The sequence below is a fragment of the Notothenia rossii genome (assembly GCF_949606895.1).
Source record: "Notothenia rossii genome assembly, chromosome: 7".
Classification (NCBI taxonomy): Eukaryota; Metazoa; Chordata; class Actinopteri; order Perciformes; family Nototheniidae; genus Notothenia; species Notothenia rossii.
In genome coordinates this window covers 37,021,277-37,036,508 of record NC_136905.1, presented here as the reverse complement: position 1 = coordinate 37,036,508, position 15,232 = coordinate 37,021,277, and the positions used below count along the sequence as shown (strand labels likewise).

General features: G+C 43.8%; 2 protein-coding genes across 2 annotated transcripts in view; one reads left to right on the top strand and one right to left on the bottom strand.

The window, feature by feature from the left end:
* LOC307013648 (uncharacterized protein) overlaps positions 1 to 15,232 on the bottom strand; it is a 344,030-nt gene that overhangs the window by 117,854 nt on the left and 210,944 nt on the right. The gene's annotated exons all lie outside the window — the stretch shown is intronic.
* Positions 1,260 to 3,839, top strand: LOC307046325 (E3 SUMO-protein ligase ZBED1-like). The gene is made up of 2 exons (XM_079692724.1): positions 1,260 to 2,983; positions 3,111 to 3,839. Exons 1-2 carry the CDS (start codon positions 1,493 to 1,495, stop codon positions 3,507 to 3,509), a joined length of 1,890 nt encoding a protein of 629 aa, XP_079548850.1. The 5' UTR covers positions 1,260 to 1,492; the 3' UTR covers positions 3,510 to 3,839.

Sequence of the window (15,232 nt, the reverse complement as noted above, 5' to 3'; positions counted from 1 at the left end):
ACTACTCTTCTGCCGAGGGTCCTGCCAACTCCATGTCTTGTCACGTTGGAGGTCCCGCAGACTGCTCTTCTGCCGAGGGTCCTGCCAACCCCATGTCCTGTGCCGTTGGAGGTCCCGCAGACTACTCTTCTGCCGGGGGTCCTGCCAACCCCATGTCCTGAGCCGTTGGAGGTCCCGCAGACTGCTCTTCTGCCGGGGTCCTGCCAACCCCATGTTCTGTGCCGTTGGAGGTCCCGCAGACTACTCTTCTGCCGGGGGTCCTGCCAACTCCATGTCTGGTCCCGTTGGAGGTCCCGCAGACTACTCTTCTGCCGGGGGTCCTGCCAACTCCATGTCTTGTCCCGTTGGAGGTCCCGCAGACTACTCTTCTGCCGGGGGTCCTGCCAACCCCATGTCCTGTGCCGTTGGAGGTCCCGCAGACTACTCTTCTGCCGGGGGTCCTGCCAACTCCATGTCCTGTCGCGTTGGGGATTCCGCCGACTGCTCTCCTGCCAGGGGTCCTGCCGGTCCTGTGTCCTCTTCCATGGGGTATCTTGCCGACACCGGCTCCTTACCGGCCTCCGGAGCTGTCTGGTCTTCATCCCTCCTCGGACTCTGCCTTGCCCCCTGGCCGTCCGGCAGAGATTCCCTCCATGGACTCTGCCTTGCCCCCGGGCCGTCCGCCCGAATTCCCCTTTTTGAACTCTGCCTTGCCCCCGGGCTGTCTGCCCGAATTCCCCTTTTTTGAACTCTGCCTTGCCCCCGGGCCGTCCGCCCGAGACCCGTCCTCCAGACCCCCTCCACCCACCCTGCTGGACTTTTGTTTTTTTGGGACGTCTGGAATCCGTCCCTTGAGGGGGGGGGTTATGTCACGATTCTCATGTTATGTCACGTTTATAGTTGTGTAGGTTTGGGTGTTTTTGCTGTTTTCCATGTCATGTTTTCCTTTGGGTTATTGTCTTGTCATTAGTTTCCCTGGTGTGTCTAATTGTCTGATTATGTTCACCTGGGCCCCTGTGTTTTCTCCTCCCTCCTCACCTGTATCTTGTTGTGTGATTAGTCTTGTGTGTATTTAAGTTCTGGGTTTTCTGTCTGTCTGGGTTGGTTCGTCTTGTTCCCTGACTAGTTCTGCGGTGAGTGTTCTGTTCTGTCATTATATATATCATAGCCTTGAAATAAAGGAATTTTCAGTTTATATCTGCATTTGGGTCCTGCTTGTTTCACAAACCGTGACAGTATGTATGGTGTATATCTTGGCATATAATGTTGTGTGCTACTAGGGATGTAACGATATACCGAATACCGCGGTATCGCGGTAATGAAACGGCTCAATACCGTCGTGAGACTGAAAAGATCTACCGCGATATTACCGTTCATTCATTTATATCTCGCCCTGTAAATAAAAACTGTAATGTTTTTGTTTGAACAGCAGAGGACGCCATAATACTAATCAAGAATACTCCCATCATCCTTTGCGTGCAAGCCCGCCCTCACACTCAGACACAACGAGAAAATGGCGAATGGAGTAGACGAACGTGCTGACCAACTAAATAGAAATTGTGAAATTGAGGATGCTCCATCGACTTTTAAAGCTGTTGTGTGGCAGCATTTTGGTTTTCCCGTTTCAAGAAATGACAAAGGTGAAAAGCAAACTAACAAACGCCAAACTATTTGCAAATCCTGCCGGGCGACGGTCGCCTACAATTCGGGAAACACATCGAACATGAGAAGTCATTTGTCACATCACCACCCAGAAAAGCTCCGAACACAACAACCTACTGTGAGGAAAATGCCTAAGCCAGGCCAACTGACTCTGACAGAAATATTTGGAGCGCCACTTCCCCCTAACAGTCCAAGAGCTCAGGAAATAACAAGGTGCATCGGCGAGTACATGGCCAAAGACTTAAGGCCGTTTTCTGTGGTCGACAACAGTGGATTTCGGAGGTTAGTAAACACGCTGGAGCCCAAGTATGCCATTCCATCACGGCCATACTTTAGTCGAACAGTGCTACCCGCTCTGTACCAAGAGACAAAAGCTAAAGTGACACAGAGCCTCAAAGAAGCAGAGTGCATCTCAATAACAACAGATGGGTGGACTTCACGAGCTACGCAGAGCTATATTACAGTCACGGCTCATGTTATGACCAGCGAATGGGAAATTAAAAGTTTTGTTTTACAGACGCGGCCTCTTTTCACATCACACACTGGACTAAACATTGCTAAGGTGTTAAAATCTGCTGTTTTGGAGTGGGGACTCGACAATAATCAAGGCATTGCTGTCGTAACAGACAACGCAAGGAATATGGATGTAGCGGTGAGAGAGGCCGGTCTTTCCCCACACATAAAGTGTTTTGCACACACTTTAAACCTCGCTTCAAAAGCGGGTTTGAACGTAAACCGGGCAAGTCGTCTGCTTGGTAGAGTGAGGCGTGTAGCTGCGTTTTTTCACCGCAGTTCAACTGCCACAGCTGTGCTGGCCACCAAACAGGGAATGTTAAACCTGCCTGCGCATAAACTCATCATGGATGTGGTCACAAGATGGAACAGCTCGCTTGACATGCTCGAGCGCTACCTGGAGCAACAACAAGCTATCGCTGCAACGCTACTCAGTGCTGAAGTCAGGCGCAACGCACGCGAGATAGACACTCTTGAACCAGCTGACATCACGGACGCCGAGGACATGGTTCGGCTTCTCTCACCGCTGAAAAAAGCAACCACCGTGCTGTGCGATGAGTCTCGACCTACAGTCTCTCTCATTGTGCCCCTCAAGCACATGATAGAGCAAAGCATGGCACAGTGCGATGAGGACTCCTCCACCATCGCCCAAATGAAGAGAGCCATACTGAAGGACTTTACAGACAGATACCAAGGGGAGCAAAACAAGTTTCTGCAAGAGAGCACTGCGTTGGACCCCCGGTTCCGGAGCTTGCACCAGCTAAATGACAGTCAGAGGGAGGACGTTTTCGACAGGCTGAAGTTGAAAGCCACACAGATGCAGAACCAGGTACATATTTAAATATTCTTTTTGTGTCTGTGTAACTTTTTCAGATAACGTAAGGTGGGTTTGCCTCTGTTGTTTTTGTGAAAAGAAAGATAAGACGTTTTTTTTCTACCTCTGCTTGCTTGCATAGAACCCTAGTGAAACAGAAGGGGAAAGAGCACATGACGCTGAGGAACAATCTCCTCCTTCCAAAAAGACAGCACTCGAAGATCTCCTTGGGGAGTCTTTCAGTGAAGAAGTGCACGTCGCACAGCACAACACTGGTATCCAGGCTGAAATTGACTTGTACCGCAAAGCGACCTCTATTTTACTCTCTGACTGTCCTCTCAAGTGGTGGAGAGACAATGCAAAGTGTTACCCACTGCTGTCCCCCATGGCCAAAGCATATCTCTCTGTCCCAGCCACATCAGTGCCGAGTGAGAGAGTTTTTTCCACAGCAGGGGATATTGTAAACGCCCAAAGATCCCAGCTTCTACCTGGAAATGTTGACATGCTCATCTTCCTGAAAAGAAACCTGTCTGATGAGTGAGTGAGAGAGAGTTTGAGTTGAGTTACTTCAAATCTATTTTATTGCAGGGTCTGATTATTGAATGTTCTTGTTTATTTGCACAAAGAAAATGCATACTTTTGTTTGGTAGTACTTGTTCTTGTTCCAGTCTGTTACTGTTTTGACAATTTAAATGTACTACTATACTAAATGCTGTACAAATCAGATTTATTATTTAATAAAGAAAACATTTTGGAGTAAAAAAAAAAAATTTGTATTTTTTTTTAGAATTTTTTTTTCCTTCAATATATCTCGATAAATATCGTACCGTGGACTTGTTATCGCGGTATTACCGTACCGTGAGTTTTTGGTATCGTTACATCCCTATGTGCTACTGTTGGTGTTTTCAGCTAGCTGGCTACATAATGTTGTAACTGTCAGCTAGGCTTCTTTTCTAATTTCTTTTCAACAGACGTTTTCCACTTCGGTAGGCATCATGGCGCAGTTTCCACAAGTGCACCTAAATAACAACAGTTGTAGTTACAGTTAGGTTAGTTAGTGTGACATATACGGCTTTACCGACGCCATCGTAAGACTGATGTTCCCATCAGGGTGAGCCGAAAAAAGCACTGTTAGACATGGGCCGAGCCTCTCTGGTGGTTGACTAATCAGAACAGAGTGGCCGAGCTAACCAATCGGAGCACACTGGGCTCACAGGGAGGGGGGGGGGGGGGCAGGAGCTCCAACAAGCTGTTTAGGACAGAGAGTGAATACACATGCTATACAGAGATGCTGTATGAGAAACCAATGTGAGTTTCGAAAATTGCACAGTATAAATCTATTTTAGTCGACCGCAACAATGGAATTATGATCAGCGCCATGGCCATGACATGGGACCTTTAAACTCCGCACACGGAGCTCTGATTGGTCAGCAGGCGGTGCTTTCACTGAGTTGATCTCTTATTCTGGAACCTAACCTGCTCCGGAGCAGGTTTGCCGTTCAGCTTAAGTTACCATCGAGATCTACCCCGGTAAGAAGAGAACCAGCGTCGTAGGACCGGAAACCCAGAGTTAACCCTGAAGTTACCTCGCTAAGCGAAAATCCGGCTTCGTAGTAAAGGCCACTGGTCCTTCAGCTTTAGTTTAATAAAGCTTGTATAAACCTGCCACAATTGTTTTCTTCATTTGGATTCACCCTGCTCCACTTCTGTCCAATCTCCTGTGTCACTTCTGGTTGCAAACAAACAGGACACCCACAGCACAACTGTTGCCTGTTGTAGTAAACAACTTTTTTCCAGTAAAAGGATTATATATAAGGAGGCATACAATTAAACAGCAGGGGGATGAGGGTATCTGTCTTAAAGCAGGTAGGGACCCTCTCCTGTCGGTGATGACATCCTCTAGCTGGTTTCTACAGATTCTTACAGGATCAGAGATGTTCTCAAGCCAAGCAGCGTTTGACATTCATATTCCTTTGGACAAGGAGAAGTTACACTTTCAAAAAGGATTTATAAAGGTCCTTTTATGCTTTTAGCTGTTTTCCCCTCCATGTACATGTTTTTGTGCATGTAAATGGTCTGCAAAGGCTAAAATCCCTGTGTTCCCTTCAGAGGGAGTTTCTCCTGTCTTCCTCAGGCAGTCTTTTTCAGTGGAGTTTGGTTCAGCTTGTCTGACAGGGTGGTCAAAATATGTTGTTGGCAGTCTTCTCCAGATTTTCTGCATGCAATATTATTTGATCTTCCTTTTCCAACGTTGATGAGTGTATTACTCTCATGAGAAATATGAATTGCAGCAACAAAAGTGCCCCATCTGCATGTGCTGCTATCAACACGGTGAGGATAAAACAGGAAAGATCTATGATGACAGAATTTCGAACCAATAATTCCGTAATAATTTACCTGGGGTTCCACGTGTCCAAAAGAAACTGAATACCAGTAAAGCATTTCAAGTAAAACAGAGGCTCGCTGCATCTTCAACCAGCCAGATAAATAAAAGTAAGGAGCAGTGACAGGCAGGATAACTGGCATAACTTTGATCATGCATTATGAATTCTGGATTTTTTATTCATGCGGGCGGAGAAGCACAGCTCGAGGATGTGGCCTTTTCCCCCTCTCCCTGCTGCTCGATCCTACATGAGGTAGTACAGCCTTGTTTTCTCTCCACCGCTTCATCTCCACCTGCAGATCAGAACATCTCCCCCCTCCCCCTGAGACCATGCTCTCCACCTATCCACCAATCCGGCCTGCGCGAAGGCTAAGAAAAAGATTCATTGCAAAGGAGGAACTGTTGGTGAGGCAGCAGACCCTCTACAACAGATCATTTATTCCACTGTGAGTCTTGAGTCAGCTGAGGAAATCCGCTCGGTATTCAGGTGATCAGAAAGAAAAAGGGTTGTTTTTGGGTTTGATCAATGCACTTTTTGTAGTGAGAAACTCGGGCAAAGCAAATAAGTTACAGCTTTAGTCAGGGCATGAATTGGACTTTAGAAGCATACAGGTATACTGGTCAATGCAGAACATTTATTTTGAGAAGGGTAGGCTTGCAATTTGAATTGTTTTTGTAGACTTTTATTGTATTCTAAATGTTCTTTTCTACGTCAAACGGGTTTTTAAACACCAGTATAAAAAACTAATGGTTTTATATACCTGTATCCATTGTTTTCTGCATTTGGATTCACCCAGCTTTACTCCCCACCGCAACTTTCAGTCTCTTGATAACAGTTAATTGGAACCTGTTTGGGTGCCAAAAAAAGTAACTATGAAAGTCCACTTTCCTCAAGGAAATTAAATCTGGTTCTATCAAATTTAAAATGAAATGGTGGAAGACAATAAATGAGATGTGACAATAAGCGTCTTTGTTTGTCTATGGTACTGAATATAATGAATTGACTTTGACATATTTTACAGAAACAGGAAGCTTTGTTATAGCACGCTGATTTTGCATGGAATGGAAATGTAGAGCCAGGGTACTTTGTCTGTGATTTGAATAAAATAATTGAAACATATATTCTATATCCATCTTTAAATCAATCATTACAAGCTGAAAGGTTAATTCTGTCTCAGGGTTTGTGATTGAGTCTGGTTTATGTTGTGTTTAGGGCCTGCTTTGCTCCTCCTCATATGCATATTTTTCTACACTAAACCAATAGCTGAACTGCATTTATCTTTTTTAGTTATTCAATTTCTTGACAGCCAGACAAAATAAGGCAACCTCTCAACTTGTAGCTCCAATTTCCCTTCTTGAAAAAATGTGAACAAACTTAACAGATGTCATTTAGATCCGACTGATCTGATATTTCTGATTGAGATGTGTTCCCCAATAATTGACAACTACATTTACATGTTAATCTCTTTATCTAATAACTAATTTATGAATAGAACATCTAAATACAGATCTCATGTTTACATAAGATGGACATTTTGTATAGCTGTGTACATAATTTATTGTAATATTTAACTAGAATTACTAACATTTTAAGATATTACCTGATAAGGCCTGATCAGGAAAAAAACATCAAAGAGCATCAAATCATATGTTGTATTCACAAAACTGTCAATTCATTCACTCAAGTCTGAAGGTAGAAGGACTAACAACTCAATTGTTGTTTTTGGACTAATGAATACTATGTCATTATCAATAATTAAATTCAGATTTTGTTCTGGCTAACACCCTTAATTGACATTTGCTACAGATATAACTAACATATCAACTACACACGTTACTGGTCACGGTAATGACTGTAGCATTACATGCACTAATCTAGACTTTGTTTTCAACATGTAACAGTAGTGTCAGTATTGAGTGTCCTCCTCCTGATGTGTTTAGTTCCATTGTGCAGAATGTATCAGATCACTAGGTCTACTCCCACAGCTTGTCAGATATGTGATGGAGAGGCTCATCTAAAGCTTAATAATAACTGTAATCTAGGGCCACAACAACCATTTGGCCTTATTTGCTATTCACTGTAGGGCACTTCCCTGCAATCTATCTTACAGAATGATTTTCCTGTCTGAGGTTTAAAGAGCTTTAAACGCCACGGCTTTTTTAATGTTTTCACAATCAAATAAAACCACACCAATAAGGAGAGTTCTGGCTGTGATGAATGTTTTTGGATCGCATGGAGAGTGTCTTCTATGAATTAGTAAATGGAAATGTTTTATACACCAGTCATATCATGTCAATTGAGGTATAATCAGTTTTAGACTTTTATTTAGAGCGGACATATTATGCTCTTTTTCAGACTGATATTAGTATGTAGTGTCTCTACTGGGACATGTCTCCATGCTTTAATGTTCAAAAAGCTCTTTATTTTTTATCATACTGCCTGTGCTGCAGAATGTGGGAGAACCCCCTGTTCCCTGTGACCCTTGCTCTCTATTACAGTTAATTCAGTGTACAATGTAAAAACAGCATTTGCACTTCAGTGGTTTCCTGTTCAGAAATGACAACATTTCACCTTGTCCTGAACGCTGCTATTTTGGATCCCCTCCAAGGCAATGTAAAAAATAAATGACTTAGATATAACTGCAGTCAGGGCCGGTCTTTGGCATAGGCGACATATGCGGTCACCTAGGGTGCCAGATCTGGGGGGGGCGCTGCGCTGGTAGCTCTGGGAGGGAACAAAAACATTACTGACTGCAGGTCTATAAGTAAGACCATAGCCCATATTAAATTACTGGAGTGAATGTATTAAAGCCCAATACGATGGACCGATGGAACGGATGGATAGATATTCTTTATTGATCCCAAACTGGGACATTATTTTATAACAGCAGCAGCAAGTTATCAAACAGAAAATAATATAACATAATAAATTAATCAAAGTACTAAACTGAGCTAGGAAAAAAAAAATCAGGTTTCATAGAGCCAAACATTTCAAGTGCTACTCAACTGGCTATAGATAAGCCAGTCATTTCTTAGTATATAAGTGCTCTGTTAGCAGTTCTTAGTTAGTAATTCTATCGCTCGAAGTGAAGTCGAAAGAGATGAGTTTTCAGTCTGCGCCGGAAGATGTGCAAGCTATCTGCTGTCCTGATTTCAATGGGGAGCTCATTCCACCATTTTGGAGCCAGGATAGCAAACCCACGTGTTTTTGCTGATGGGAACTTGGGTCCCCCTCGCAGTGCGGGTGCAGCGAGCTGTTTAGCCGATGCAGAGCGGAGTGCACGTGCTGGAGTGTACGGTTTAACCATGTCCTGGATGTAGGAAGGGCCAGATCCATTCGCAGCATGGTACGCAAGTACCATTGTCTTGAAGTGGATTCTAGCAGTTACCGGAAGCCAGTGAAGGGAGCGGAGGAGCGGCGTGGTGTGGGAGAATTTAGGGAGGTTGAAGACCAGACGAGCCGCTGCATTCTGGATGAGCTGCAGAGGTCGGATGGCACATGCAGGTAGACCAGCCAGGAGGGAGTTGCAGTAGTCTAGGCGTGAGATGACGAGAGCCTGGACCAGAACCTGCGCTGTTTTCTGGGTCAGCTGGGGACGTATCCTCCTGATGTTGTAAAGCGTGTATCTGCAGCAGCGGGTTGTAGCAGCAATGTTTGCAGTGAAGGACAGTTTGTTATCAAGGATCACACCCAGATTCCTTGCAGTCTGAGTCGGGGAAACAACAGAGGTGCCGATGTTGATTGTTAGGTCAAGAGTGGGACAATCTTTTCCTAACAAAGCACTTATATACTAATAAAGGGCTGGCTTATCTAAAGCCAGTTGAGTAGCACTTGAAATGTTTGGCTCTATGAAACCTGATGTACTTATATGATTCTGTTTTCTTCAAGGTTGTATCTTCCTGGTCGAATGCACTTATTGTAAGTCGCTTTGGATAAAAGCGTCAGCTAAATGCAATGTAATGTAATGTTGTCAAGGTTGAGCTTGAGGTGATGAGCAGACATCCACTGGGAGATGTCAGCTAGACAAGCAGAGATGCGTGCAACGACCTGGGTCTCTGAGCGGGGAAAGGACAGAATTAATTGGGTGTCGTCAGCGTAGCAGTGGTATGAAAAACCATGCGGGCTAATGACAGATCCGAGCGAGTTTGTGTACAAGGAGAAGAGGAGGGGACCAAGAACAGAGCCCAGAGGGACCCCTGTAGTTAATTGACAAGGGTTGGACTCGGACCCTCTCCAAGTTACCCTGTAGGTACGGTCTTTGCGGTATGAGGTGAGGAGGGAAAGTGCAGTGCCTGAAACTCCAAGTTCTTGGAGAGTGCGAAGGAGGATCTGATGGTTCACCGTGTCGAATGCAGCAGACAGGTCCAGAAGGATGATGACAGAGGAGAGGGATGCTGCTTTAGCCATGTGCAGTTCCTCAGAGACAGCAAGGAGAGCAGTTTCTGTGGAGTGACCTGCCTTGAAACCAGACTGGTGCGGATCCAGAAGGTTGTTCTGATGGAGATAACAGGAGAGTTGTTTAAAGACAGCGCGTTCAAGTGTTTTAGACAGGAACGGGAGGAGAGAGACAGGCCTGTAGTTTATAACATCAGACGGGTTGAGAGTGGGTTTCTTTAGGAGAGGGTTTACTCTTGCCTCCTTGAGACTGTTTGGAAAGTGACCAGAAGTTAGAGAAGTGTTGATGAAATGGGTGAGAAACGGTAGAATATCAGGAGCGATAGTCTGAAGGAGGTTTGAGGGGATAGGGTCCAGAGGACAGGTGGTAGGACGGGCAGAGGTAATGAAGGTAATAACCTCACTTGGAGAGAGAGGGGAGAAGGAGGTCAGTGTGTGGGTGAAGGGAGGGTCTGGTGACCCAGCGGTGAGTAAAGGGGAGTCAGAAAAATTAGAGCGAATGTCATCAACCTTTTTTTCAAAGTGGTTAACAAAGTCGCTTGACAGAAGGGAGGAGGGGGGAGGGGCTTTGGGGGGGTCCAAGAGGGTGGAAAAGATTGAAAATAGTTTTGGGGGATTGGAATAGGAAGATTGGATCTTATCTTGGAAGAAAGTGCTTTTTGCCTGAGAGATCGAAGCGGAAAAGAGGAGAGGAGAGCCTGATAGGTTAGGAGATCTTTATGGTGTTTAGATTTCCACCATTTCTGCTCTGCTGCCCTAAGGATGGTTCTATTAGCACGCAGTGCGTCATTTAGCCAGGGAGCAGGAGGGGACTGACGAGCCTGCTGAGATGTGAGAGGACAGAGAGAGTCCAGAGAGGATGAGAGAGTAGAGAGGAGAGTTTCTGCAGCAGAGTTTGGAGGCAGGAGTTGGAACGAGTCAGAGGAAGGGAGGGTTGAGAGCACCGACGAGGCAAAGGTAGAGGGGGAGAGGGAACGAAGGTTACGGCGGACAGGTGCAGGATGAGAAGAGATTAGTTTGTTATGTTTGGAAAGGGGTAGAGAGAATGAAATGAATAAGTGATCGAATGTGTGAAGCGGGTTTACAGAGAGGTTAGAAGTAGTGCAGTTCCTTGAGAATATGAGATCAAGGACATTGCCAGCTTTATGAGTTGGTGGGGATGGAGACAGTGAGAAAGCAAAGGTGGTTAACAGAGATGTTAGTTCGTCAATCTTCCCTGTCTGGAGGTTGAAGTCTCAGAGAAGTACAGCGGGAGGGCCAGTTTCAGGGATGTGTGAGAGGAGATTATCTAATTCCTCCAAGAAGTCCCCCAAGGCGCCTGGTGGACGGTAGAGAACAACAATGGTTAATTGTATAGGATGGGTTACTGTGACGGCATGGAATTCAAAGGTGGAAGGAGTGAAGTTAGGTAAACAAGAATATAACTTACAGTGATTGCTGTGTCAATAGGTAGTGTCCTCACCCGGTCTAGATAATCACTGAGTTATTCCGATTTTAAATGAAGTATTTGAGTGATTTTTAGCTGAGAGTTTACTAAATCACGCTGTTTGCACTTCACGCAATCAGCAGAGTGTCCCTGCCTATTGTAATGCAGGGTTGAGGCACGTGACCCACTGAGACCTGTGTAACAGGTTCAGTTGAGCAGATCTGAGATTTAAAATCTCTCAAAAGCGCTGTTTTAGCTACAATAACTACAGAACAATTATACAGAGGAGAATAAATGAAACAGAGAAGTCTATTTAAACAAGAATATAACTTACAGTGATTGCTGAGTCAATAGTTATGGGTACAATAACTGGGTAGACAATGGTTGAGTTGAAACAATAGGTGTAGAGTTCTGTGTGAGGCGGGGGTGTTGAAGAGAGTGACTGCTCTGGCAGAAATGATTTCCTGTATCAGTCATGGAGAGATGAGTGGAGAGACAGCCAGCTCTCCCTCTAACGGACTGAGTCAACTTTGTGTGTCCAGTAGCTGGTGGAGCGGCTGGTAAGACTTCTTAATCAGTTCAATAAGTCTGACTGTGCATTTTCTTTGTTCAGTTGCAGCAAATGTACATATTTTGTAAGATGCTGTTCAAACAAGATATAGCTCCAGAACAGGTTACACAGGAGCTATTCAAATAAATCACTCCCTGACCCTGTCAATTGACACCAACCAGGATTGGGAGGGTTACTTTAAAAATGTATTCCATTGCAATAACTAGTAACCTGTAAAAAACTTAATCTGAGAATTAACATATAAAAGTAATGTAACCTGATTACTTTACATTACGTTTGGATGACCTCAATATCAATGCAATGCAAATAAATACAAGAGAAAAATGATTTAAATAATATGTTTTTACTTAAGTGTATTATGTAAAACAGCAGAACAATGTGACCTTAGAAAAGAAGAAACCAAGATATTTAGGATAAAAATGTATTGTACTGATAGTAAAGCCTGCCTTGCGCTCAGCATGTTCAGCCAGTAGCCTATACAACAACACTGAAACACATGAGCACATACTACTGTTTAAATAAGCACAAATAAAATCTGAGCTGACACAAAAAATGCTTCGTTTTAGTTTAATACACAAAGTTAAGCTCACACACACTATTTTATGAGCATATAGGTTCACCTACCAAATTAAAAACAGAACAAATGAACAAAGACAGTGAAAACCATAAAGCAGATTCAGGCAGGCGTATAGATTCACTCTTAAAGTATTAACCTATAGAACAATACAGATTACAGGGAGCCCATAGATCCGTGGATGAATAATGTCAATCACCACATTACACACATTCCTTCACATTTTAATTTTAATTTACATTAAAGTATTTCGTGAGGCCTTCTAAAATGTTTTTAAATATAATTAGGGTTGTGGTTGAAGAGTTTGTAAATTATTGCGTTGCCTGGCACAACGGGACATCCGTTAATTCCACAACCACACACATGGATTAACATCGATTAAATACATTAATGTAGCATTTGTTTCTGCTAAAAGATGTGTCAACCAGCTGGGGCAACAAGAAAATCGGCGAAATCGAGTGTGACTATTAAAAAATAAATAATTATTATATTAATATTGACAATAACAACTGACCGTCGGGGTAGAGCATTTGCCGGAGAGCGTTCTCATGGCGTCTATTATCAATGCTATGGGAGGTCTATGAAGATCTATGGGACGCCCTGCCCATTGAAAACTGACGCTCAAGGGGTACCCTGTGCGTAAGAGGGTGACGGGGAGGGGCCCTGACCGACCGTCAACATGTGACGGGTTGGGAGTGAGAACGTATTGAATGATCACCTGCCAGGGCCTTTCTGCCAGAAAAAGGCGCTATGTGGACTCATAGCTCACTATCTGCACTAGAACCCTCACTTATACATGTAGGTACCTTAGAGAATTTTTCCCTGCCCCATTCCTGCTCTCCTGTCGACTCATTCATACTTCTGTTTGGACTTGCCATCGAGCTCATGTATAACATAAACCTCTTAGCTGTTCCTTTATGTTTAATTGTCTGCATTTTGATCCTATTCCATATTGCCTGACACATACCTGCTTAACACTCAGAAAGAGCAATTAAGGGCAGGAGAGAAAAACAGATATACTGTAACAGAATGCTATATAAAGGGATAAAGGCGGGGCAGAGCAAACAAAGGGAACACGGATAGAGGGAAGAGGGTGGGAAAGGAGAAAGAAGAACAGAAGTGTTGAAGGATGGAAAGAAAGTGAATTAATTGGGTCCGTTTGAAGTTCATCTCCATCTAGCAAGGAGCCATTCTTCCCAGCCCTACAATTAGAGGCAGCTGTAGCTGCAGCCATCATCTTGATATTCACTAACTGTCCTATGAACACAGTCATTAAACTGATGGATCCACCTCTACGCCCAGCATTTGCATTCTCCTCAAAGACGATGTTTACTGCCATTTCAGGGAACAGATCTAATGGTAGAAGTGTCGCTGCATTAGCAATCGCACGGCCAGAGGTGAACACCACCTTGAAGGTGGAAAACAGATTGATTTGTTTGTCTCATCCGTGCTAAATTATACCCATGCAATTATGTAGCATTTGTATTTATGGGTCACGAGTCAGATGGCAGGCTCTAAAAGGCAGCAGATTGTGTTCTGAGGGACAATTACTTACTTTATCATATGGACTGCATTGTATATGCTGCAAAAAAAAAAAAGAAAGGGGGATATATAACTGAAAAAGCTCTTTAATAATGTATTAATATTACCCGTTTAATCCTTCGCCAAGTATGGGCTTCATTGATTTACTGCAGGGATACTACAGAAATAACATCTGCAATTATTGTCTTTTTATTTACAATTTTGATTGAAAACCTTATGAGTTTATGTGTCTTTATTAGTTGCTGTTTGCTATAATCAAAGTTTTAAAAAGTCAGACCAGCTGTTAAAGAAGCAAAATCTGTTTTGAATCAGCGGATTTGGTGTTTGTTGAGGAAAAAAACATGCAGAGTTTTGAGCTTTTGTTCTTTGGAAAATATAGATTGGTTATATATATTTGGTTTGGTAGCCACAGATGCCTTTGCTAATAACGGCGGAATAGACGCAATTGGTGAAACATAATGTGAATCAGTTTAATAGAAGTGGGTTATTGCCAAGCGGCAAATTCTGGGGAACAGCCGGGACGCCAATACGGTAGTGCAACACACTGCAGTTCATACATGGGCCGCTAGGGACTGACTGCAGAAAGGAGCAATTTCCATAGACCCCCATGTTAAAATGGCCAACTTTACAGCAGAAAAAAACATGTTTCTACCCATGGATGCAATAAATATTATTATCGATATAGTTAGATTCCACCTTCATGATTATTAATCTGTGAGTGAATTGTTTTCTAACACAACCCTTTTATTTATATTAGGTCTTAAAGTGTTTGCATAAATTAGAGCGTGGTCACTTTGATGGACATGTACATGCCTCACTGTCAGCTAACAGCAACTTGTCCACTCTGCTAGGCTACAACCAGAGGCTACAACGTTAGTTAGTCATAGTACTGTACTTGACCCTTTAGCTTTAGCCGTGTTCGTGGTGATTGTGCCTTTTAGGGAATATTGTTACAAATACCAGACAATTCAAATGTCGTGCTGTGCGCTTGAATGTACTAACAGAACTTCCAAGAAGTCTCAAATGATAATATTATACATGTTAATCCCGTTCACAGGTGTTTGTGTGCTTGGCAGCTTAGCTTGTTACTTATTAGCCAGCTAAGGACGTAACATTTAGTTTATGATTCAGCCTTGGGTAAGACTTTTATAGTCTATGGCTATGACGCCCATAATGCTAAACGGGAGCAAATGTTAATTGGGGACCCAATTATCCCAGTGGTGGCCACCGGAGCTAACGGAGCCGCAGGGGGCTAGCTCCAGCCGGCGTCCCGGAGCTAGCTCACTGCGGCTCCGTTAGGTCCGGGCGATGGAGTCCGTCGTTATAACTGGAGATTAAGGAATGCAGCGAAACACAGACTTGGTTTGCCTGC

Bases quoted from the DNA above. Each gene is read 5' to 3' on its own strand.
- LOC307046325 (XM_079692724.1), top strand. From the start codon at position 1,493: ATGGCGAATGGAGTAGACGAACGTGCTGACCAACTAAATAGAAATTGT. The intron at 2,984-3,110 runs GTACATATTTAA...TTGCTTGCATAG, and splicing joins CCACACAGATGCAGAACCAG to AACCCTAGTGAAACAGAAGG.